The sequence below is a fragment of the Tachysurus fulvidraco genome, chromosome 10, assembly GCF_022655615.1.
Source record: "Tachysurus fulvidraco isolate hzauxx_2018 chromosome 10, HZAU_PFXX_2.0, whole genome shotgun sequence".
NCBI lineage: Eukaryota > Metazoa > Chordata > Actinopteri > Siluriformes > Bagridae > Tachysurus > Tachysurus fulvidraco.
Window position 1 is genome coordinate 16,104,337 of NC_062527.1, and position 23,502 is coordinate 16,127,838.

General features: G+C 41.2%; 1 protein-coding gene across 14 annotated transcripts in view; it reads left to right on the top strand.

Annotated features, from left to right (window-relative positions):
• enox2 (ecto-NOX disulfide-thiol exchanger 2) overlaps positions 1 to 23,502 on the top strand; it is a 248,762-nt gene that overhangs the window by 134,330 nt on the left and 90,930 nt on the right. For 13 of the 14 annotated variants that reach the window (XM_047819519.1, XM_027165137.2, XM_027165134.2 and 10 more), the window contains one exon: positions 21,811 to 21,942. The exons of the other annotated variant lie outside the window; for it this stretch is intronic. In XM_047819519.1, coding sequence (XP_047675475.1) covers positions 21,811 to 21,942 — 132 coding nt within the window. The remainder of the gene's footprint in view (positions 1 to 21,810; positions 21,943 to 23,502) is intronic. 14 annotated transcript variants of the gene reach the window in all.

The window sequence follows — 23,502 nt, forward strand, 5'->3', positions numbered from 1 at the left end:
CACACTGATTGGCGGTCCTATCCAGGCACAGATGTACATTTAAGAGGACTCGAGCATATGGAGAACATACGGAGGGCCGTCGGCTTTGTGTGAATTTATAAACACTCCACTGCTTTTCGTGTAAAAAGCGCTGCATTTTAACCTGCTTTGGTTCTGAGAGAAAGGGAAAGATTCTGTCATTTTTACAGATTATTTTCATATGAAAAGTGTTCAAGATGGCCACCGTAAACCAGTTAACGCTTCCTTGAGTTTCGGCTGTTTTTCGAACCATTGGCACACCTCAACCCACATGTGGGAGGACAAAAGTCATTTTTAGTGCTCAGCTCCTTCCATAGGCTTTCATTTCACAAGCTCTGCTTTGACCTGCTTTGGTTCTGAGAGTATTATTCATGGCCCAACACGCTAAGAGTACGTAAGTACACATGCACGTAAAATGGTCAAGTACCACTTCTGTGCAGGTTAGCTTACGAATCCTGCTCAGCGATGATCTCATTGGTGTTGTTTATTGTTCAGATTTGTCCTAATCATTATGCAACATAATTTTTACACTCTTCATATCTGTTCACCGTAAGAGAGGCAAGGCCAATGCGCTCATACTTGAGCTTGACCATAACTCTTGTATAATATCTCTTCAACATAGTAACCAATACCTACTCGACACGGAAGCCGATAGAAACGAGGTTTTAATTCTCTCTGCTGCTTCTAGAGAGAGCTATTTAGTCGCAACTAAATCCTTTCCTTCCCTCCACCCCATTGATTACTGCATCCTGAGCTATGGGAATCACTCATTTAGCTGCAAGGTGATATTTCCCAGCGGACCTTATTCAGTCAGCCAGCAGCTCACTGAGCTTCGGTATGAAATCTGTCACCACAGGGAAGATGGAAAATCTCACACGTCACTCATGCATATAACAGCATATTTTCTGCAGCCAGTCGTCTCTGTTCTTTCAGAACGGACAGCTCAGGAGTTCAGCTTTGTTTTAACCTCCATGCTTTAGACTGTACTGCAGTTCTGTGCAGAAATCCTACAGGTATTTGTCTGGCCTAGCTGTGTGAGGCACTGGAGAGTCCAGAATGACAGACAGGATTGCCTTACGTCTCAGTCATTGCTAATGATAAGTGATGTGGCACTGCTATGTCTGAGCTTAGCTCTGCTGTCAGCCACATGATCAGTTGCAATGCACCATCAATGGCAGCCATGCAGTCGATAACTTTCCTAATGGCCAAGACTCTGTAGTTTGGCATTTGCCCCTTATGACTCCCCAAGCCAATTTAACTGGCTCAGGCCATTAGCAGACACAAATAAGGATGTACCACTGCCCCCTCTGCTGCTGGAATCAGCATGTTGTTCTCTGGGATGTTGCCAAGCACCATAGCTGCCTCGAGAATGATGGCTAGATCATTCGAGTGAGCAGGTCCAGAACGAGATCTCCCGTATGCTCCCTTCACACAGCAAAATCTAATCTTTATATCTCTTACCCCTGTTTCTCCAACTCTTTAATCACCCTGTTACATCATCCACTGTGTGGTCCACCTGTCTGCTGCTCACTTCATTAATATGCTTTTAATACCCCTGGCAGGGCAGACTTCTGCACAAGCCATTGTCATCATGTCATTTACTAGGTTTTGCTTTGTTTAATAAACCATAGCTCTTCGTACAGGGGTCATATCAATAATTCCAAGTGCTCAGACATCTCTTGATCTTGGAGATCATTTTTTTTATATGAAACGAGCTTAAGGTGGACATCTCAACCTGCCTGGTCTTTTCTAAGCAACGCATAACGACAGAAGATCGAGGGACAAATGTAATTTCTCAAGTGCGACTACTGCTAACAGATAATAAATAATTCAGTTGCCCAAGCAACGGTAAACAGACATACTGTTAGTAACATGATCCTTTGCGTTTATGGAGCGGTCGCTGGAACCTGGTGGCCCATTGCTTGTGCAAGTTTCAGAGTGCCAAGGTGTCATGTGTGATAGAGCTGATAAGAGGAACAAGGGGACACAGAGATGCTGACATTTGCTTAAAGTACCTTGCTTTTTCCTATCTTTATAATTGGCTGCAAATGATAAGATCTTGGCAGCAGCTACACCCCCAGGTGAGTTAATGCCTGTTTGAGAGCACTCATCAATAGATTCAGTGGAAAAGCAGTTAGCTTAGAGATGCCAACTTCACCTGGTCTGTTCTTCCTCCAAAATCTGGCTCCATACCTCGATAGCGCTGCTGCTGAAATCTCGCTCATACAGTATGCTCGGTGTCTTCATGTACCGTGGAAGCTTTCCGAGCTCATAGGAACAGGGACTACCAAGGGCTCTATAGTCAATCTTTACATTAATAACAGGCAAAGTGTTTGAAATGGTGAGGACAGTTTAAATACCGGGATAGATTTTTCTGACCGGGAGAATATGTTAAAAATGGCAAGCGCAGGCTGGATGGATGTCTTGTGAGATGTCTGTACACATTTGGATCTCTGCTGGATTTTCTAAGTCAACAGCAAAATCAATTTGAATTTGCTATCAAGGTAAATTTTGTCTGGTGCTAGTACTCAGAGTGCACTTATTTTTGAGCATTTTTCACCAAATAGTTTTTAATCAAACTGCTTCTGTTTTTTTTTTTTTGTTTTTTTGCCTCACCTTGACAATTGTCCCATTAAGGAGTTTTAGAATTCTTAGTCAGAACGTTTTGGTGTCTGATGGTGATCTTAAACCTTCAGCAAGTAACGAATAGTCTGAGATGCTAGTCTTCAAAATGACAGCTTCAGCATCCAAACAACATTTACAGTGTTGTATATTGGAGCTCTTAAGCTTGACAAAAGTCGTGTTCAATGACTTTGGAGTTAGTCGGGGTTACAGCTGCCTCACCAGCTACAAGAAGCAGTACAGTGCCAGCAGAGATCGAGGCTTTGACATGTCTGCTGCGTGGCTAAAGAAAAAAACACAGTAGATGAATACCTCATACACAACGAACATCTCGGCGCATCGGAAATCAATCATTCTCTTTTTTTAGTCTGCATATTTTCCAGTGATTTATTCACTCTTTCTTTTAGTACACCAACTACAAAGGCTTGGTTACTCTAAAATGTGCTGTTTAAATCAGTACTATAGGTAAATGCATGCTAAATTAAATGCTAGATTCTATATGGCTTCATTTGTGAAATACTACAATTGTGTCAGACGGTGAGTGTCAGAATACATTGATGAAACGTGCTGTCATTGTGACGTGCCGTTACTGAGGAAACAAATGGAGGTTCCTCAATGGTTCATCCTCTGAATGAGGTTTCGGTTGAATTCCTCTGGTGGAGATTCACAAGTTTGGGTATTTTTATTCAGATCAAATCCCAACACTTTTAAGTTGGGTCTTTTACCACAAGTTTCTCAGTTGTATCCTGGCTCAGTTGTGAGATGTTTTGGACTGCCAAATCAAATGGTACTCGTTGTGTTCTCTAGACAATCTGAAGAATACAGTGATAAAGGCTTGTTTATCAGCAATGAATATGATTTGAACAGGTCGTAAGACAACTTTGCTGCTCGGGATAACTCTTAGAACCAAGAATAGATTAGAAGAACATAGAAACTGGCTGAAATGCTTCCTGATCCATGTTGTACGATATGGTAACAATATGCTTTAAGCTGTTTGAAGGCTAGACACTAAAAGCGCAAGCGCAAGCTCTGCCGTGTTACTTTCAGAAATAAAATGCTCATAGAACGTGGGCAACATCTGTGGGCTGATTGAACAGTACAAGACAAGGCTATCGATGGCCTTTTAGTCAGCGCTGTGAATATGTCATGAGATGATTAATACCTTCTTTCATTATTAAAGTTTAGCACTTTCTCTCGGCTTACAGTGCAACGTGCAGTCCTTCATCACCAGCTAAGACTTTCTAGCCATTTATCCAACATAGTAATTTCACATGTTTACTTTTGAGCTTAGCTTGTCTTTCTTTGAACACTTCCCCTCTGCCATATCAATGTCAGCTCACTTGTGTTCATTCTTGTCGGGCAAACAGTTGTAGTTGGCTAATGGTACATGTTATTCCCATTTGCTACAAGATGCTACTTTGGAACAGCCAGCACATTTAAATGGAATCCATCTAGCGCCTCCGTTTCCATCCCGCATGTTCTCAGCATGTGGGATTCGCTCGGTGAACAAGGCGTAATAAAGCATGACCACCTACTATGCTCCATACGCGGAAGTGCTCTTGCTCTTCTCACATCGTATGTCCTTACCACCTTAGCCATGTGTGGTGGTTGTTGTTGTTGTTTTGGATTTACAGCTTATGTTTCTGTAGTTAGACACTAAAGTACTGCACGTACTGTTATGTTCTGAACATGTGGGGATCAGAAAAACATTGTTTTTGTTTTTTTTTTGAAGACGATGATGGAAAACAACACACCCTGGAGAGTCTTCCACTATTTCCCACAAGATATACTATTAGATGGGATGGACAGCTTACTTCTTCTGATCAGTTTAATTAGTAAAGGAAAAAAATACAGCATATCTTTGAATATATGTGCATGTGTCCATACAAATCAGGGCTACAATCCCAGAGATAATCCAGTAATAATTACCCCAGTAAACCCCCTCATTCTGAATATGGCTTCTTGGGAGCTGCTCATTTAGGAGCTGCTCATCCGGCTTTTTTTTCCAGACAGGAATACTGCATCATTGTCCTGCTAGAGAGGAAAACTAGAGCACCGAGCTAATGTACTGTACATTTCCTTCCGATCAAGATCACATCTGTTGTCTACATGCCGGGTTTTTCTTTCCAAAGACATCTGGAATGATTCTTTGCACCGTAGGAGACAAAACAGGCTTCGAATCACACAAGCAGTCTGAATCACATGAATCACACATAGTTAATGTTTCTATTTGTTTAGTTTTTAAATGGCTTCGCCGAATGATGTCGTCTCAGCATGGTGGCTTTTTTTCCCCACTGATAGGAACAACATTAATTTAGCTTCTTTTTTTTTTTATTCAGCTTCTGCCATTTAATCAAAATCTTTTCAGTTTATTTGAACATCTTATTAATTAGGGCTGTCAGATGTTTGCTGTTATTTATTCTAAAAGAGCAAAGCTCAAGGTGAGGTAAGATTAGCCTCTTTCTACACTTGCTTTTAGGAGCAGAGGAAAACTAATCAAATCTCATGCTCAATTTCTTGATGTCTTGTCGCATGCTTAGCTGTTTATGTCCCTGGTGAACCCCTGACTAGCATTTGAGACAGGATCCAGCTGGTAATCAGGGTTAACCCATGAGGGGTTTCTTTCTGATTATGGAATGACATCCAGATGTAGCCAAAGTGACATCCACAAGCTCTCTCCGTCCACAATCTCAGACTTGACTCGTCGTGAACCATCAGCCATGCGTCAGTGAGTCCTCCAGGAGACGCTGTTCTTTGTCGTAGTGCTGAATTTTTTACAAGTAACCCTTCTCCAAGGTCCTGAAGTGCAGCCATGTTTGGCTGTGTTCCAAACCGTCCTGTGGTAGCGCCTGCTCGACGGCATCGCCCGACTGATGCCGTAACAGGAGTGAGATTTCTCCTGGGTCTCTCGAGAAAGCTGTCATGTACACGACTCTCTGATCTAGCTCGCCCCTTGAAATTCTCCCGCAGATCAAAATCAAGACAGCACAAGCAGGATTTCGCTCTTTAAACTCCCCTACGTGGGAGACGTCAAGGAACCTGGAACCCGGTGCCCCCCGCCCCCCACCCCTTTCCGCTCCCTCTCCTGTGTACGTTCACTTTATCTGAGTGGCTGATGTCACCACTCCAGGGACCATCGAGATTTGTGAAGCAATCTCAGGGAGGAAAAGAAAAAGAGCTGCCTTTGTGCTTTGAGATCTATATGGGTTTAGGAATCACAACATCTGTTATTATTTCTCTCTATAGACTGCAGAGATAAGAGAGATCAAGCCAGCATAGTGATTCTCCTAAACAAAAAACACCTTTGAATCCTGGTCACAATCTGAATTGAATCATATATGAAGCAGAAACATTGACAATAGTCTCTGCTCTCTGGAGCTAGGATCTCTGTCACTCATATTATCAAAATACAGATTGATAAAAAAGTCAAAACAATACACTTTTTTTTTCTTTGTTGTTTTTAAACCAAAAGACAGGTAAATGTGTGGTAAACAAATATTTAAAGCCTGTTTTAATAATGTTTTTGGCCCTTATTTATATATATTTGTGTGTGTGTGTAAAACAGAAGTATAACCTAATGCTACTATCAACAATTGCGTCTGTTTTAGAGCTCTAAATATCTGTATCTGTAACTGGATTTTAAACAGAAAAAAAAAATCCAAACAAATGGGGAAAATGTGAGGGAAAATGGCAGAAAAAATTATATATTTCTTTCCAAAACACAAATGCAATTAATTTCAACTCTTTATTCTGTTATCTCAGGAAAATCACAGCTTTAGTGCCCTCATGGCACTCAGAAAATCTCCTGCATTCATTTGGTTGAAGAATTTACATATTAATATCCATCCTACCTTTTAATCTCAAATCTTTCATGTTTTGCCAGGTCTAAGATCACAAAGCTCCGACGTAGCGTTTGTATTTACAAACAATAAGACCGTCGACGAACCCCGTCTCAGTTACGGAGATCTGCTTACCTCGAAACCATCTATAACAACACACGATTTCTTGGAGCTTTTCCCTGCCTGACTTTTTTTTGCAGTGGAATTTTGGCGAAGCCCCTCGAGCAAGCTTCTACAAAAGAAGCGCTAATCACCTGGTGCTGTTAATTAGCAAGCCGTGCTCGCTCATTGCCATGCTTTAAGTGCGACCTGCTTTAGTAACACAGGAACCTTGTCATGTCTTCAAATTGCCATGCTAATCCTTCATGCACCATTTAAACCGTCTTGGCTGACACCGAGCTAGTCTAAACCCTCAAGGTTTATTTACGTCTGTTTGCCAAGCTAACCGAATCATTCGCACCCTTTCCTTAAATTACCGACGTCTCTATGGGTTCCTTTTGATTTTTTACAGGAAATCACTAAACCGTGCTAATCTTATGTAAAATTTTTATAGATCATTTTTCAAGGTAATGGTACATATTTGCAACGGTACGGTTTATTTACTCTTTTTCTTTTTAATGTTGTTTTTTCAACCGAACACAACATATTTTCATAGCGTATGAGGATAATTTACTGAATTTACTTTTTTTTTCCTTCATGTACCCACTTTTTTTTTTTTAACAAAGAGCTCAAGCCTGTCCTCAACAATAATTAATGTCTGTTAATTAAGTTGTTGTGATTAATTAAACTTAGTAAGGGGAAGACTGTTGGAAGATGAGGCAGTCAAGCAAGCAGCAATCCAGTCTATCAGTAAACTCTTAGCTTATCGCACAACCCATTCATTTGCTCATTAATGAAGCGTTAACGCTGTCGTCTGTCTCCTAAACGTCGGTTCTTATGCTCTGAAGCATATCTGTCATCAATGAGAAACTTTTATTTATTTTATTTACTGTCTGGTTTATTATCTGCTAATAAGAAGGTGCAGTTCTTCTGGGTGTTGTGATCTCACAAAGAGCCTAAAAACTGAAAAGAAAAAAGAAATGTTTTATTTCTTTTTCTTATGAAATGAATACAATATGGACAATCTCATCCCTACTAATTTAGGAGTGTTACTATAATACATTTTACTGGTAGTACTACTATAATAGTGTCGTCATGATTTACAGTGTGAATAAAACTCGCAGAAAAAAATAGGAAAATAATAAAACCATAACAGTGCAGAAAATAGAAAAAAAAATTGTTTTAGAAAAGTACAATAATATAAAAGTGATGAAAAAGTAAACTTCCAGTAAAAGTGATTAGAAATATTAAAAGTCATTGTGGTTTTTTTTTTTCTTTTTCTTTTTTTTTTTTTTTTTTTCTTAATAATTAGTGAAAAAATGAGCCTGACACTCACCAGAGATGTGTTCCAGGTCTCTGAATAATAAGAAGGCTTGCACTAGACAAATTTAAGTCAGGGTATAAAGGTTGTAAACATTATGGGTATTTAAAGTCAAATAGTAAAATGTTACGGTGAGAAAGCTACAAAGCTACAAAGCAAGCTACCTTTAGAACTGACTATAAAATTTATTGATTTAAAAACAAGTTCTCTCCTAGATAAGTTGTGTGATGATGTTCGTGTGGTGATTCTAAGGGACCTACTGTATAGCTGGTGACTTCAGGTGACATGAGCAACATCAAGCGTTGGCCAGCGATGCGACAAAGATGGGAGACATTATGCAAATACGGACCAACTTGGTGTAGCAACTACAGATGGGAATGAAGACACTAGAGTGTTGTGATCCGTGACAAACATCACACACTGCTTCTCCTTCATCTCCTACCATATGATGCAGAACTGCACTGCTGAATCTTATACATAAACACCACATCTCCTTCCAGAATGATCCAGTTTTGGTTCGGAATGCTAGCTGTACCACCCACTGAGAAATGCTGTCACTATGGCAACCAGGAGCAGGAACACCCACTGATGATTTCATAGTACAGCGACTGGAGACTTGCAGTGCTAAAATCTCTGGATGTGTAAATGTAGCAATAAGAAGACATGGACTGAGACTGTGTAAAATGAAGATTGTCTTGGGCAACGATTACTGTCTTTCTGTCGATAGATAGATAGATAGATAGATAGATAGATAGATAGATAGATAGATAGATAGATAGATAGATAGATAGATAGATAGATAGATAGGTTGGATGGATGGATGGATGGATGGAGGGATGAATGGATGGATGGATGAGTGTATGCTTGGATAGGTTGATAGGTGGATGGATGGATGGATGGATGTTTAAATGCTTTATTGATCCTGGAGGAGATCAGCCTTTTAAGCATGAAGCCTGTGCTTATATTAGCAGCGACACCACATGACCCTCTGAACAGCCATGAAAGTCATTCATTCATCGACATGAGCTGGTGATGTACAGAGGAAAAAAGACAGTTGGAAAGAAATGATTGGACATTTAAGGGGGAGATTGGCACAAAATGTTGAAGATGAAGATGAGATGGCAGTGGTAGGCATGATTTTCCATGTTCTACATGTTCCTTTCTAAAAGGGTTAATCATTAAATCGGAAATGTCGAGCAGCAAAAGCTTTGATTTTTTGAGTCATTCTGAGACTAGCAGATGGAGGTGTGCGGTACAGAAGCATTTCTACACAAACATCCACCGGAGTCAAACCTTGTGGTAAACAGCTCAATTTTAACAAAAGAAAAAACAGGGGAAAAAAATCTTTGGGGTCGAAGCTAGCTTTACAGCCCGCGCAGCTGTATCCAGCTAGCGGAGAAAGCACACACAGGAAGACGTGTCACTGATAGTCGTACAGACCTGCACCCTTTGAGCTTTGTGAGATGTGTGAGGATCCTCATCAAGGCCGCACACACACACACACACACACACACACACACACTCAGCAGCCCTCCTACTCCTCATACCAATTTGGCTAATTTCACAGATGACGCAGCTGCACAGAGCGATCGCGGATAACTTTGTTTCGTGCCAAATCAAGCTGTGAAAACCGAGTCCTGTGGCTGAGCCTTAGGGAGTGAGTGTCCCAGTTCTTACCATCAGCCCGATCTTACTGAAGGAGAAAGTCGTGAGCCGGACGCAGGATGCTGGTTACAGGTTAAAGAGACCAGGAGAGCATGAGGAACTCTTTGTGGTGTTTGAATTTTCCCCTCTTACAGAGGTTGACTGCGTTAAAGATGCCAGTAGAAAATTTTAAAGCGTATGCTGAACGTTTCTAATGAATAAAGAGTATCTACACCTCCGGCTTGCTCCGGCCAAAGGAGCTCGAAGACACCTTACTGAATGATTACAGTTACAGTAAAAACATTAAAATGAGTAGTCGAAAATATTATTCTCTCAATCTTCTCTTTTTCCCCTTCAGTCTTTCTCCCGCTTCCCTCTTCTTTCGGTTCTCTCTGTTTCTTCCCTTCACACACACACACACACACACACTCTCACTCTCTCTCTTTCTCACACACACTCCCCCTTCACACACACGCTCTTTTTCCCTCTTTCTCTCTTTCTCCCTTTCTCTCTCTCCCTCTCCTCTCTCTCCCTCTCTCTCTCTCTCTCTCTCTCATACACACTATAGGCTATCACCCTATCTCCAGTCCAGAAGAGCAGTGCTTTGCCTAACTGTAATAATAAGAGACAGACTCCAGAGACATTATAGATCACGGTCACTGATAAATCCTTCAAACTCTTCTGAGTTGATACCCGAGCCGTCTGTGATTGGCTCTGCTAATCCAGAGGAGTAATCATGTGACCCAGAAGGAGGTTGAAGAGGCCCACAGCAGCTTTTACACTTTAATTCTGCTCGGTAATTGATGCTAATGGCCATGGTGGTGTCGTTTAACCAAATAAAACCAGCCCGGTTTTTCAGTTTGCGACCAGTAATTTTTTCAAGGGGGAATCCGTGATGAGGCGAAGCTTGAGAACATGATGTGTCTGGCAAGAAGCCATTAATGTGAAGTTCACAGCTGCTGGCGCTGATGAGTGACTGCTGTTCGAGCATTACGCAGAGTTCAGCCGATTCCGCACGTTCCTTCACTCTCCAAGTGGCAGACAGCTGATTTTTCTCAAGCGGAGATGTCTTTGCACCTGAGAGCCGAACGGCATCAGTGACGACTCCGTCCGTTCATCGGTGTAAAGGAACAGTGGGAATTTTAACTCACTGAATTATGGATGAACTGTTCTGGTAATCATGGTGGCATCAGTATGCTGAGCACACACACACACACACACACACACACACACACACACACACACACACACGGTTTATTGGAGTTTTTTCTACTTTTTATTTTTACTTGCACGCTTGGATTCCTTTATGTAGGATGGCAGGAATGTGACCTGTATTAGCGTACAGTCAGACTCTTAATACACACTCAGTACAATACATTACTCTCCTCAAAGCTCTTTTTCCATTCATGCTATTTTCATATCTAATCTCTCTCTCTCTCTCTCTTTCTCTCTCTCTCTCTCCCCTCCCCCCCTCTCGCACGCTCCCCCCCTCTCTCTCACGCTCTCTCTCTCCCTCCCCCCTCTCCCTCCCTCTCTCTCCCTCCCCCTCTCCCTCCCTCTCTCCCTCCCTCTCTCTCCCTCCCCCTCTCCCTCCCTCTCTCCCTCCCTCTCTCTCTCTTCCTATCTTTCTCTCTTGCTCTCTCTCTCCCTCCCTCTCTCTCTCCCTCTCCCTCTCTTGCTGTCTCTCTTGTTTTCTCTCTCCCTCTCCCCCTCCTCTCTCCCTCTTTCTCTCTCTCTCTTTTTCTGTCTTCTCCCCAGCTCCTCCTCCCCCTCTCACTCAATTTAAATGAGCTTTATTGGCATGACACATTGTAGACGTATTGCCAAAGCAATTAAAAGGGCAAGGAATGAAAACAAAATGATAAGAACACCAATCTGAATAAATAAAGCAACAAATAAACGGATAGCAAAATAAAAGCCCCACATCTGTAGACATAATTGAGGTGTATGTACACATGTATGATTTCATGAGCGCATTAAAGATTAGTCGACTCCTCCTTTTTGTAGCAGGTCTGTACAAAGCTGCTAAGAGTTTGGTGTAGTTCTCCAGTATAACGAAGTCAGGACAAAACATCTCTCTCTCTCTCTCTCTCTCTCTCTCTCACTCTCTCACTCTCTCTCTCTTTCACTTTTTTAACTCATTACAAAACTTTGACTTTCCTTGATTCAAAACTCCTTTTCTATTCGTTCTAATTTCATATCTAATCTTTTCCGTGTGATTTATTTTTTTTCCCCCACCTCAGAACGATCGCCTGCAGTTAGCCACGTCTGGCTAATACATTTCTCGGCATGATGTCGTGCACAAAACGTAAACGCAGTGTAGAAACTCCGAACCGTTCTCTGCAGCCGGAGCGAGCGAGCTAGCTAGTCTGTAATGATGTGCCACCGGTTGCTGATTGCTTTTTGTTAACTCACGCAGGTTTGAGGTGGGATAAGTTCCATCGCAGCAGCACCGTCAGTCCCTGTGTTTCCCACTGTGTTGTCCTGAAACAGCCTCCGTGAGCTCGGAGACGCACTGAAAAACATTCCGCTTGTGTGAAATGGGCCACTGGTGGTAAAACGGAGCGCAAACCCGATTAGCGGCTTCATCTGGACGAAAGTTAGAACAAAGGAGTGCAATGCAAAGTTGCTGTTGTTCTGTCTGAGAGTGTGTTCTGCTGACCACAGGTTCATCCATGACTGCAGTTCTTTTTGTATCTGTGTTTAAAGGTATCGCAGCTATAAATATAACACACGGATACTTTTAATGACATAATCTTGTTAAAAGTATACAAAGAAGGTAACAAACAAAAACAAAGAAAAAACACTCGCCAAACGTATGTTAGTAGGTAAATTGACAACCTTTTTAAAATGATGCCTCGATATAAATAAGTGTACGGTTTGTTCAGGATCAGGATGTACTTCCTTTCAGTATCCAACCAGCAATCCCGGGATACGAACTGGATCCATGGCAACCCTGAGCTATGTTACAGAGCTGCTTAGTCTTAAATACTCTCCCTCATTTATAGTAAGCGCTTTATCCTGGTCAGGGTGGAACTGCAGGCTGTTCTGGGAATCCGTTATTGAATAGAAAACCAATTCATCACACACACACACACAAACACACATGTTCAGAGGTTCACACCTAGAAGCAATTTATCGCAGGAAGTCTACATAACTGCACTGAGAAGTTTCTGAGAAGTGGGAGGAAACCCAGACGGACACGGTGACGCACACAGACAGTAACCTGAGCTCAGGATCCGAATTACAAAAACCTGGAGCTATGAGGCTTCAAATCGCTCCACTGCACCTAGTCTTAATTAGTGTATTAAAAAGTCAACACCTTAGCTAACAATAATGAGAGAAATCTTCTTCTTCTTCTCCAGTGTCTCTAGACTCTTTAGACAGCTCCAGCTTGAAGAAGATCTGCTATGGTTGTTAGATGTTGGATGTTGGATGGAGAAACTTTAGACCTATTTCCCAGGTCCACTTCGGATGTCCTGCTCCCACACCCCCACCTTTCCAGCTCCCAGCTTTCCATCCTGTAACTAGAAATGCTAATCAAATAAACGCTCGTCTCAGCCCCGGTGTCGATATCATCTCATACGGCGGGTAAGTCGAACGTCTCGATAGCGTAATTACTCGTGTAATCGCGCTCCTTCCGAGCCGAATCGAGCCACAGGGAATCCATATCCGCGTCAACGAGGATCGAATTTGCATGAGCCGGGAGCACGAGACGGAAGGAAAAGTTCCGTCAGAGCAGAGAACATCTCCTATCTAAGTCTAGCCTTCATATTTCAGAGCCGAGTCGACATGTTCGACGCCCTGGGAGAACACCTGATATCTCTATTACTGTCAGTCACCACACTGTTCTCGAGAAGCGCAGCCTCTCGCCGTCTGAATGCGAAATCTGCTTCATATCTACACTCCGGGAGACGCAGCGCAGCGAGGGGTTTCACAGCGGTACTGGAAAATATCACGCTGCTTGTTTTACGCTTCTCTTTTCAAGGTCATGCAACAAAAAGACCTGATGTTAATGAGGCTTTCAGGAAGTGTCTATCAACAGGCGCTACAGTATCACGCCTGCATGTGTTGGCTATTTAAAATCTCTCACGTCTCTGGGGACGACAGGCGGCCAGGCAGGCAGGCAGGACAGAGCTTTTCTCCTTTTTGGAAAGACAAGGAGCTTCACGACAATGGTTCAACAGACACGTTTTATTTCAAACCGACACACCGACACACGGAGTGGCAAATTATTCAGTGCAGATGAGACTCGCTTCTCTCTCCCACACTCGCCTAATCATCAGGTGTCAAATTATTCCTTCTCAACTCAGCTCTGCCTTAATTTGAAGCTAAATGTGCCTCATTTGCACAATAATATATACCCCTTCAAAAACTTTTCTTCCCTTCTGCATAATCATGTACCCTTGTGTACCGACACGTGTCTATGGCCGTGTAAAAGTCTGACATTATTTGCTCGGCTCCTAAGTAAACATTACTGAGATGATGTGGCATTTTGCATTTGAATTGTTTGACAGATGCCCTTCTACCTTACAGTTACCTAGGCCAACTTACATTTATCTTATTTATACAGCTGAGCAATAAAGGGTTAAGGGCCTTGTCCAGGGCCCCAGGAGTGTCAGTATGGTGGCCCTTGGATTAAAAATCCTAACCTTCTGATCAGTAGCCCAACACTTTATCCACTGAGCTACCACTATATTATAGTTATAAGGAGGATGATGGCTGATGTGGAGGTAAAGATAAGGAAGAAAATCTCTGCACATCCTGTTGTGTGTTATGTAATGTAAGGGTTCTTTAACTGTAACCGTCGGTGATCAGCTCTTCTTGTTCCTGTCCTGGAAACGCAGGACTAACCCCAGCTACAGTAATGTGCCCTTCAGCTGTTAAGAGCTTTGTAGGTTTTTTAAATAAATTTACCCACATTTTTCTGTACTGCAAGAGGACCTTCAGGCGTGCGTGTGTGTGTGAATGTTTGTGCGTGTGTGTGTGTGTGTTTGTGTGTGTATATGTGTGTGTGTGTGTGCATGTGTCTGTATATGTGTATGTGTGTGTTTGTGTGTGTGTGTGTGTGTGTGTGTGTGTGTGTGTGTGTGTGTGTGTGTGTGTGTGTGTGAGATAAAAACACAGTGAAAGTTAAGTCTGCAGAATATTCAGTCCCCCCAGGATTTCTTTCCCCAGCTAATTCTTGATTTTACAGCTTTGTTTTCTGAGCTGTTTGTGGGTTGTTGCTTTATTATTGTTTTGTTTTCTTCTTTTTTCTTTTTTTTTCAGAAAACAAAATCGCAAGCACAGGAGACTTCTTCTAAACTCCTACCAGTCAAGACATAATGTAATTACTTTCTGTGGTAACGGCAGAGGGCTTTGTTTAATTCGTGAATGTGTTGTGACCTCACAGATACGTATCTGTCCAAATCTGCAGAATATCTGCTGGAATTTTGAAAAAAGTTCCTGGAAGAACGTAATATGTTGTTTAAGCGTTGGGCTTTGGAGTAGTTATATGATTAACGCATGCTCTGACTGATGACTAAAGCATGCACAGTAGCAGTTGAACCAGCTTTGTTTTGTACACATGTGTGATGTCAGACTTTCCCTATCTGTATATTTGTGGGGAAAAAATTCAAATCTGACAGGATTTTTCTAATCTGTGAAGGTTAAGTGAGTCTGTGCTTAAAGTAGTGTTTTTGTCTGACAGAAATGAAGTCATCTGATGAAAGAATCTGAGCTCCTGGGATTTTCTCATTTCCCTCAAGGTTTAAAGTGTTCTGAGCTGCGTTTCTGCTCAGTGCGGTTGTAACGAGCGGTCGTTTAGCCACGGGGATGTGGTAGCCTAGTGGTTAAGGTGTTGGGCTCCCAATCGGAAGGTTGTGAGTTCGACTCCTAGGTCCACCAAGCTGCCAGCTGCTCTGGATAAGGGCGTCTGCTAAATGTTTGAGTCTCTGTAGCCTTCCTATCAGGTGTCTTTCTCACTGACTCAGGTTTCTGTAACATTTCTGCCTGTGGTACTGATGCTCACTGGAAATGTCTTGCACCATTCTGTGTAAACAATATTTCTTGAGTTTCTGCAATACTTAAAGCAGCTCATCTGGCTTGGACACACAGTGACCCAGAGCACAATCTTTCTTCATTCTGATGTTCAACCTGAACTGATACTCTAGACACGGATATGTACGAGTTTCTGCACTGCTGCTGTTGCTGCTGTCGCACGATTGGCTGATTGGATAATGAGTATAATGATAATGATTGTTCAATAATAAATAAATATCTATTTTTTTAAAGGTGGTTTGTTAAGGTTAAGGATTATAAAGTAAAATATTCAAAGTTTTATTTCTCTTATACCATCATCTTTCTCTCTTTCTAAAAAACATTCCATAAATGGCAAAAATTCTCTGATAGAAGTTTTCACCATATCAGTGATGAACCCCCCCCCCTTTTTTTTAACATTAACAACACATTTTTTAAATCCGTTGAGTCCGCCATTGAAGTCTTCCTGAAACAACGTCGTACCAATAGGAACCTGCCGAGGTTTGCGTTAACACCGCTGTAGTAGGAAATTAATCCGAATTTCCTTCCCAATCAGAACGGAGGCTTCGTCAGTCAGCGCCATGGAGTAAAATCAGTCTAAAAACTATTGACGCTGCTGTCACAAGAGCTGCATCTTATTTCTTTCAGAGCTCAAATTATCTCCTCACACTAAAGACACTTCTGGCAACCGATCTGGCGATCCGTTCGCTTTAGTAGTGAAGGGAAGAATAGAGACGCTGCGCTATGACAACAATCTGTCCTGTCAATCACAGACCGATAAGAACATGGATCTAGCGGACGAGACAGCTGTTATACAAACTTTTAGTCGTGTTAATTAAAGTATCCGAACGATGATTCACTGAACGCTGTGGACGTGTCTGAATGCCGGGTTGCCTCTACAAAATAAATTCAGCTCTACTCTTTTAACTTTTTAAACCAACCAAACCAGATTAAGCTTTTTAAGCCAGAATGGAAACCGACTTACAGATATTTTCAATCAGTATAAACAAATGAATTCCTTTCTGGCCACAAGTCTGTATAAAATGAGTCAGGACTCAGGCTTCCAGTGTGAGTTATGTGTTTTTATCTCTGTTAGGATGTTAGTGGTCCAAGATAACACCTTGGGACATCTGAGAGAGCAGAAACGGGTTTGATATCATCGTGTGCTTTGAAGATAGAAACAGCTGTCGTGGTCGACATTCGATGCCGAACGTGGACCCGACAAAACTGGAACAAATTCAGTTTTTTTTTGGGTTTCTGATCGAAAAATAATTTAAGGTTAATATTTCTGTCGATCACTCAACACTGACCTGCCCTATTAGGTAGGAAGCAGGCTAAGCTGAATGTTTGTTTTTTGTTTGTTTGTTTGTTTGTTTTTTTGACATCAGTGCAATTTTGTGAAAGTGCTCCATGGGTCACCACCGTTTTCTGATTCTTTTTTAATCCATTAATTGTGGTGCCGAAGTTCAAACAGGTCTTATTGCCTCAGAGCTCCTCAGGTTTTGCTTTAGCCTGCAGACCTTTCTTCATCTCTCTGACTCGTACCGTTTAGCTACTTCATCACTCTTGGCAGGAAATATGACTCATTCCCTGAAGGAAGTCACTGTTTGGCTGCCTGGGAAGTGATTTTTTTTTCTTGCCAATGATGCAGCTTCAGTTCATGAGTTCCTTTCCAGAATTTTTTTTTATTTTATTAATTTTGAAAAAAAACCTAGTCAACACTTTCTTCATTTTATTTTCCACTTGGCTATGCATGTAGAAGGAAATGGCAGTCTACTTCTTGTATTATTCAATTAGAGCCTAGTTAATATTTTATCAGAGTGTTTGAACCTGTTGGACGTGTGTGTTAGCTCTTTAGAAGCTTTAATGTCCAATCTAATCTCATCCTGCTCTAAGAAGTGGCTCTGTGTTTACCCAGCTTAAATATCTGCACGCTCAGAGGCGTCTTCCTGACACTTTCCTGACAGAAATTCAGACGCAGAATATCTGAATATGTCTCAGAACCTTTTTGTTAATCCAGGAAAGGACCTCGTTGATGGAAATTAGCGTTCAGACACTTATTTACTGCATTAAAGTATTTATTGTATGTGTTGTTATTTTAAAAGTAAATTACAATTTTAAAAAAAAGCTTCACCATACCAACAATTGCACTTGTCCATAATCGTCATGAATGTCAAGTCTTTTTTAATATTTGTCGAGCAAGTCTCAAGTCTCAAATTTGCGACTTAAGACTGACTCGAGTCAAGTCGAGTCCCCATCTCTGAATCATTTAACTCAAGTCCGAGTCAAGCCTGAAGTCATAAATGTCAAGTCAAAGTCAAGTTGTGTCTTTTTTAATATTTGTCAAGCAAGTCTCAAATTTGCGACTTAAGTCCGACTCGAGTCGAGTCCCCCATCTCTGAATCATTTAACTCAAGTTTGAGTCAAGCCTGAAGTCATGAATGTCAAGTCAAAGTCAAGTCGTGTCTTTTTTTAATATTTGTCAAGCAAGTCTCAAATTTTGCGACGCAAGTCTGATTCGAGTCAAGTCATATGACTCGAGTCCCCCATCTCTGATAATCGTTTTATAATCCAATGTGGTTATGACAGAAATGACAACATATGAGAAAAAAACAGGATGCTGTCAAATCTGCTGCTGTAATAAATTAATTAACACTTTCTGACCAATCAGAATCGAGAACTACACTTCATATCGTATAAATGAAGGTACAGTTCAGGCCCCTAACCCCTAACCTAACAAATGGCTTAAAGAAAATTCTACAGGAAGGCAATGTTAACATCAATCCAGGTCCAGGGCAAAAGTTTGTGCACCCTTCAGACTAAATAAAACTGAAACTGTTTAGGTTTGATGTTATTGTAAGTAAGTAATAAAGGATGTCAAGTATTATGTGTAAAGATATTAATAGTAACACTATATAATTCTCTTATAAATCATGCCTCCAAGCTCTTTCCTTTCTCAGAGAATCATCAGTTGTAGAACTCTTCCTCTGGAGCCCCTCTTGGATTTTTACTTAGTTTCAGAATATACCCACTTTTCAGTTTTAGCAAATGGCGGATGCTTGTTTTGATGAAAAATTAATAATATGCAAAAACCTGATTTAAGAATATAGAGGAAGTGTGAATTTTTGTACTGGGTGAATGGAAGAGAGAGATTGTGGGAGAAAGAGAGTAAGACTGAGAGACGGTGCTGAGCTTTACTGAATGAGGGTTTTCCATGTGTGCGTCTCTGTGACAAATAAATAAATAAATGAAAAAAGCATGTAGCTTTGTAAAAAGTTGCCTGTCTTCCCTGCCCTCCTTCCCACACACATACGCCCCTTGGTTCGGAGCCAGAGCCTAATTTAGAACCAGTTCTTTCTGTTTCGACCGCCAAAGCACCGGCTCTGAACCAGGAAAAGTGGTTCTTAAGTAGCACCAAAACGTTGCTGGTCTAGACTTAAGAACCGCTTGCGTCAGGAGCTGTGGGCGGGGCTACTGTTAGCGCATTTGATAATGTACCTTAAGTTTACTAATGTTTAATACATTTTTACTTTACCGTGATATGATACATTATCAGCACACATGATAGTAGGTAGCTACATGCTAAGGCTAATTTTTTTCTGTGTTAATGATAAAATAACGTTATGTACTTTATCGATTACAACCTCCGTTTATACAGATTACACGGAGCCGCACGTACACGTTTTATTCGCCGCGTTTGGATGCCAATGTATGTTCGCAAAGCCATGAGCATTAACAGTAAAGCAACATCCGCCATTCTTGTTGTGTTTGTCGCTGCTGCGCTAACGTCGCTGGGACACGTGACACGTATTCAGTGACGTCACACTCGGCGCTGTGATGGCTCTCTAGCCGGTGGAAAGGCAAACCGGTTCTTAGATGGTTCGCCAGTGGAATCAACTTTGAACCAGCACCAGCACTAGCTATGAACCAGCACTCGGTTCTTTCCGGTGGAAAAAGGGCAACTGTAAACACTAACACAAGGGTTCTACAATCAGAATCATTTATTTTTTAATAAACAGAACGTTAAAGCAGTGGTTGCGCTCATGAAATAAATAACTCGACCGAAAGGCACACTTGTGACCAAACTTGTGGCTTATCTTTATATTTATCTTTATTCTTTATTCCCCCAGGTAAGATGGTGATGATCATAATTATCAGATCAGTAAAGCTACAGAAAATTCACGTGTATTTAAAAGATGTCAATCCTCAAATAAAAACAATATCTGCAATTTGTTGATTTAAAAAAAATAAACTTATTCTTTTGTCTTGTTATCCATAAAAAACATTACTCTGCTTAAATACAGTTAGCTTTCCCTATGCTCTGTGCTTTTAGAATCGTTGCCACTTCTTTCTTGAAATACATTTCCCTTGAGCCTTATTTAGGAATCGTGCTTTTCCTGTTCGTCTGTTCCACAAAATTACGCCAGACACCAGCTCTTGTTTCTTTGGAACTTGTACTTAAACAAAAGCTCTGAATCAATGGATTTTTCTAAAATATTTCCTGGAACACACACTGTCAGAATCTCATATTTTCTGAAATTGCATCCACAGAGACATGTCTCAAATTAAGTGCAGATCAGCTGTGTTTTTGCGGTTTATGATTTGATATGACTCGATATGAAATATTCATTTGTCTAAGTGGAGTGCAGGAAGAGAGCAAAAGTGGGTAAAGGAGATGCAGAGGGGAGTCTGGTACTGATGGGGCGGTGGAGTACTGGTTGTGTGTCAGGGTACTGATGGAGTACTGGTTGTGTGTTGGTATTGATGGAGTACTGTTTGTGTGTCTGGTACTGATGGAGTACTGGTTGTGTGTCAGGGTACTGATGGAGTACTGCTTGTGTGTTGGTATTGATGGAGTACTGTTTGTGTGTCTGGTACTGATGGAGTACTGGTTGTGTGTCAGGGTACTGACGGAGTACTGCTTGTGTGTTGGTGCTGATGGAGTACTGTTTGTGTGTCTGGTACTGATGGAGTACTGCTTGTGTGTTGGTGCTGATGGAGTACTGGTTGTGTCTTGGTACTGATGGAGTACTGCTTGTGTGTTGGTACTGATGGATAGGTGGAGTACTGGTTGTGTCTTGGTACTGATGAAGTACTGGTTGTGTGTCTGGTACTGATGGAGTACTGTTTGTGTGTTGGTACTGATGGAGTACTGATTGTGTGTCTGGTACTGATGGAGTACTGATTGTGTGTCTGGTACTGATGGAGTACTGCTTGTGTGTTGGTACTGATAGAGTACTGATTGTGTGTCTGGTACTGATGGAGTACTGTTTGTGTGTTGGTACTGATGGAGTACTGATTGTGTGTCTGGTACTGATGGAGTACTGCTTGTGTGTTGTATGCTAACATGTTCTAAGTGCAGGTTTGAGGTAAGACTGTGTATGTACAGGCTCTTGATTATTGCCAGTGTTTTCTACAAACCACATACTAAAAGAGACCCTCAGAAAAGACACTTATAAAGTTTGCTGCACTTTTTTTGCTACAGAAACTAAATAGAGAAGACTAAGGTATGAGTGATTTAAATCAACGCTCTACAGATCTGTAATTCAGTCCTTGTGTTGCTGTATTTCTCTTTGTCTTCTGCACTGACATTGAGCTTGGTGTAATAGCCTAGTGTGGAACAATGGCTGTAAAGCCAAGAGCTTTTCATGGCTAAACCGTATATTCTTCCTCTCTCACACTGCCGCACTAAAGCCCCATGTGCACCATCCATCAGTTACAGGCTGACATTAACATTAACCTCTCAGCTCACAGGCCAATACTTACTCTTTTGGATGAGCTCGCAGTCTGCGTGGATTTTTCCCTGCTTTCAATAAGAGATTAAAGGTTTTATAATGTAGTCCAGGTTCTTCCTCGCTGAGATGTAGAGGAAATGTAAATTTCTGGAAACGACTGGATTGCTGCAGGATTTGTGCTCGGTTAAATTACTCCAGACTCTCCTATAGGGATTTGTTTGTTATTCGTTGACACTTGGCAGCGCCAGTGATTGCCTTGATGATTCTGATTATTCTATTATTATTTTGTGTACGTCTCCATGCTCATTTTTACATGTGAAACCAAAATCATTCTGTTTATGAACAGATACAAAGAGCCGTACGGCTTTCCCGAAGGAGGATCTGATATTGAGGACTTGTTTTATTGAGCCTGCAGTTTTGGAATGTGTTCATTATTTTGGCAATGCAGAGGAAATGAAATATGAGAGTGTTGTAAATCCTCCTTTTTTCCTTTTTTTTTCTTTCTGTATAGAGGGTCTGAGGAATATAGCAATGGATTCCAGTTCACTGGGAATGCCCATGTCAGACCCGAACGCCTGGGCTACTGCCATGAACAACCTAGGGATGGCGCCCATGGGCATTACCGGACAGCCTCTCATGTCAGGTAAACAGATGCTTTGACCATAAATGGTGATATCAAATGTATTTCTGCTCTGTGAGATGTCTCACGTGCTTGTTTATAACCATTTATTATTTAAAGGTGTTATCGTCACGCAATAAAATTCTACGTAAGGTTATCCGGCAGAGATAAAAACACAATGAAAGCCAACAGTGTCCTGGTCTAGTTTATTATCAGACATGTGGCTATGAAGTAATTCATTTGTTTTGTACTGATTGAAAACATCCTAGAAGTCAATTCCCATTTTGCCGGCTGAACAGAACACCGATGGCTGCTTTTACGATGCGTGCTTTTCTGCTTAAAAAAAAAAAAATCCATATTCCACAAGAAATCTTTGGTCATTGATTAAGATCAGCAGTTATGATGTCGTCGATGGGAAAGAAAATTATTTATTAGTTTAATCCAAGAGGGATTTTTTTTTACTTTGCCTTTACACGCGTGTGTTGTAGTCTTTCAAAAGTGCGTCTTCAGCTGTCTGCTTTATTTGAAAGGAGAAGCACAGGTACGCGCAGTGTGCACGCGCAGTCAGAGCTGGTGGCGTTTATCTATAACGTTAATCGACGGAAAGACGGCAAACAAAAGCAGTGAAATGTCACTGTTATTACCAGAGTTGTAGCACAAACAACATATGAATGCAAACAATCCATTCAGTACTAAATAAAAATAACATTTATTGATTCGGTCTTTGTCTTGTGAATATTTTTTTTATTAATGACTGAATTAATTGGACACACAGTTTGTAGAGAATGCACACACACATGAACTGATCTGATTCAAGACTGGCATCATTACAGTACATCAAGCATAAAATTTTGGTGTCCACTTTTGCCATTAAATAATATATTATGGTATACCATAACTTTTGGCTTACTATGTAGTCATATAATATATAATATAAAACTCTTCTTGTTTTAAATTCTCACTGAGGGCTAAAACCCCCTAAAGATGAAATCCTAGAACCGCCCCTGGTTTGCAGTAACAAATTATACAGCAGAGAATTAAATTAAATGTACAAGATAGCTAGCAATACACTAGAGTCAGTGGCATCTAACGGAAAATACGGAAAGTGTACGGAAACATGCCGATTGGCAGAAAAGTGTCCTTATTACCACAAGCTGACTTTGAAGAAGGAAGGTTTTTATCTGAACCCATTTTCCCTATACCAGAAATGTCATTAGAGGATCTTCATCATCTAATCTGACATGAAGAACACGTTATCACACAGTCAGTTATAGAATTCAGCCAGGATTTTATTGGGACCATCTCATACAGCGTGACAAGTACTAATCTTAAACGACCGTTAAAAATCTACTAAATCCCCGCAGATGCTTTTCGACTGAACGAAGACACAGAACAGATTTTCCTCCTCGTTTTGTTTGCGTTTACAGTTTGGCTGCGGCGATCATTTCAGAATGAAGTCTCTTGCAAACATGGACGTGTTTGATAAGAGAAATGAATTTATTATTTCTGTCAAGCCTCCAGTTCGTGTACGAATTAAAACCGCATTGCGAGCAGATATGTAGCTTTAGTAATCCAAGCAAGATG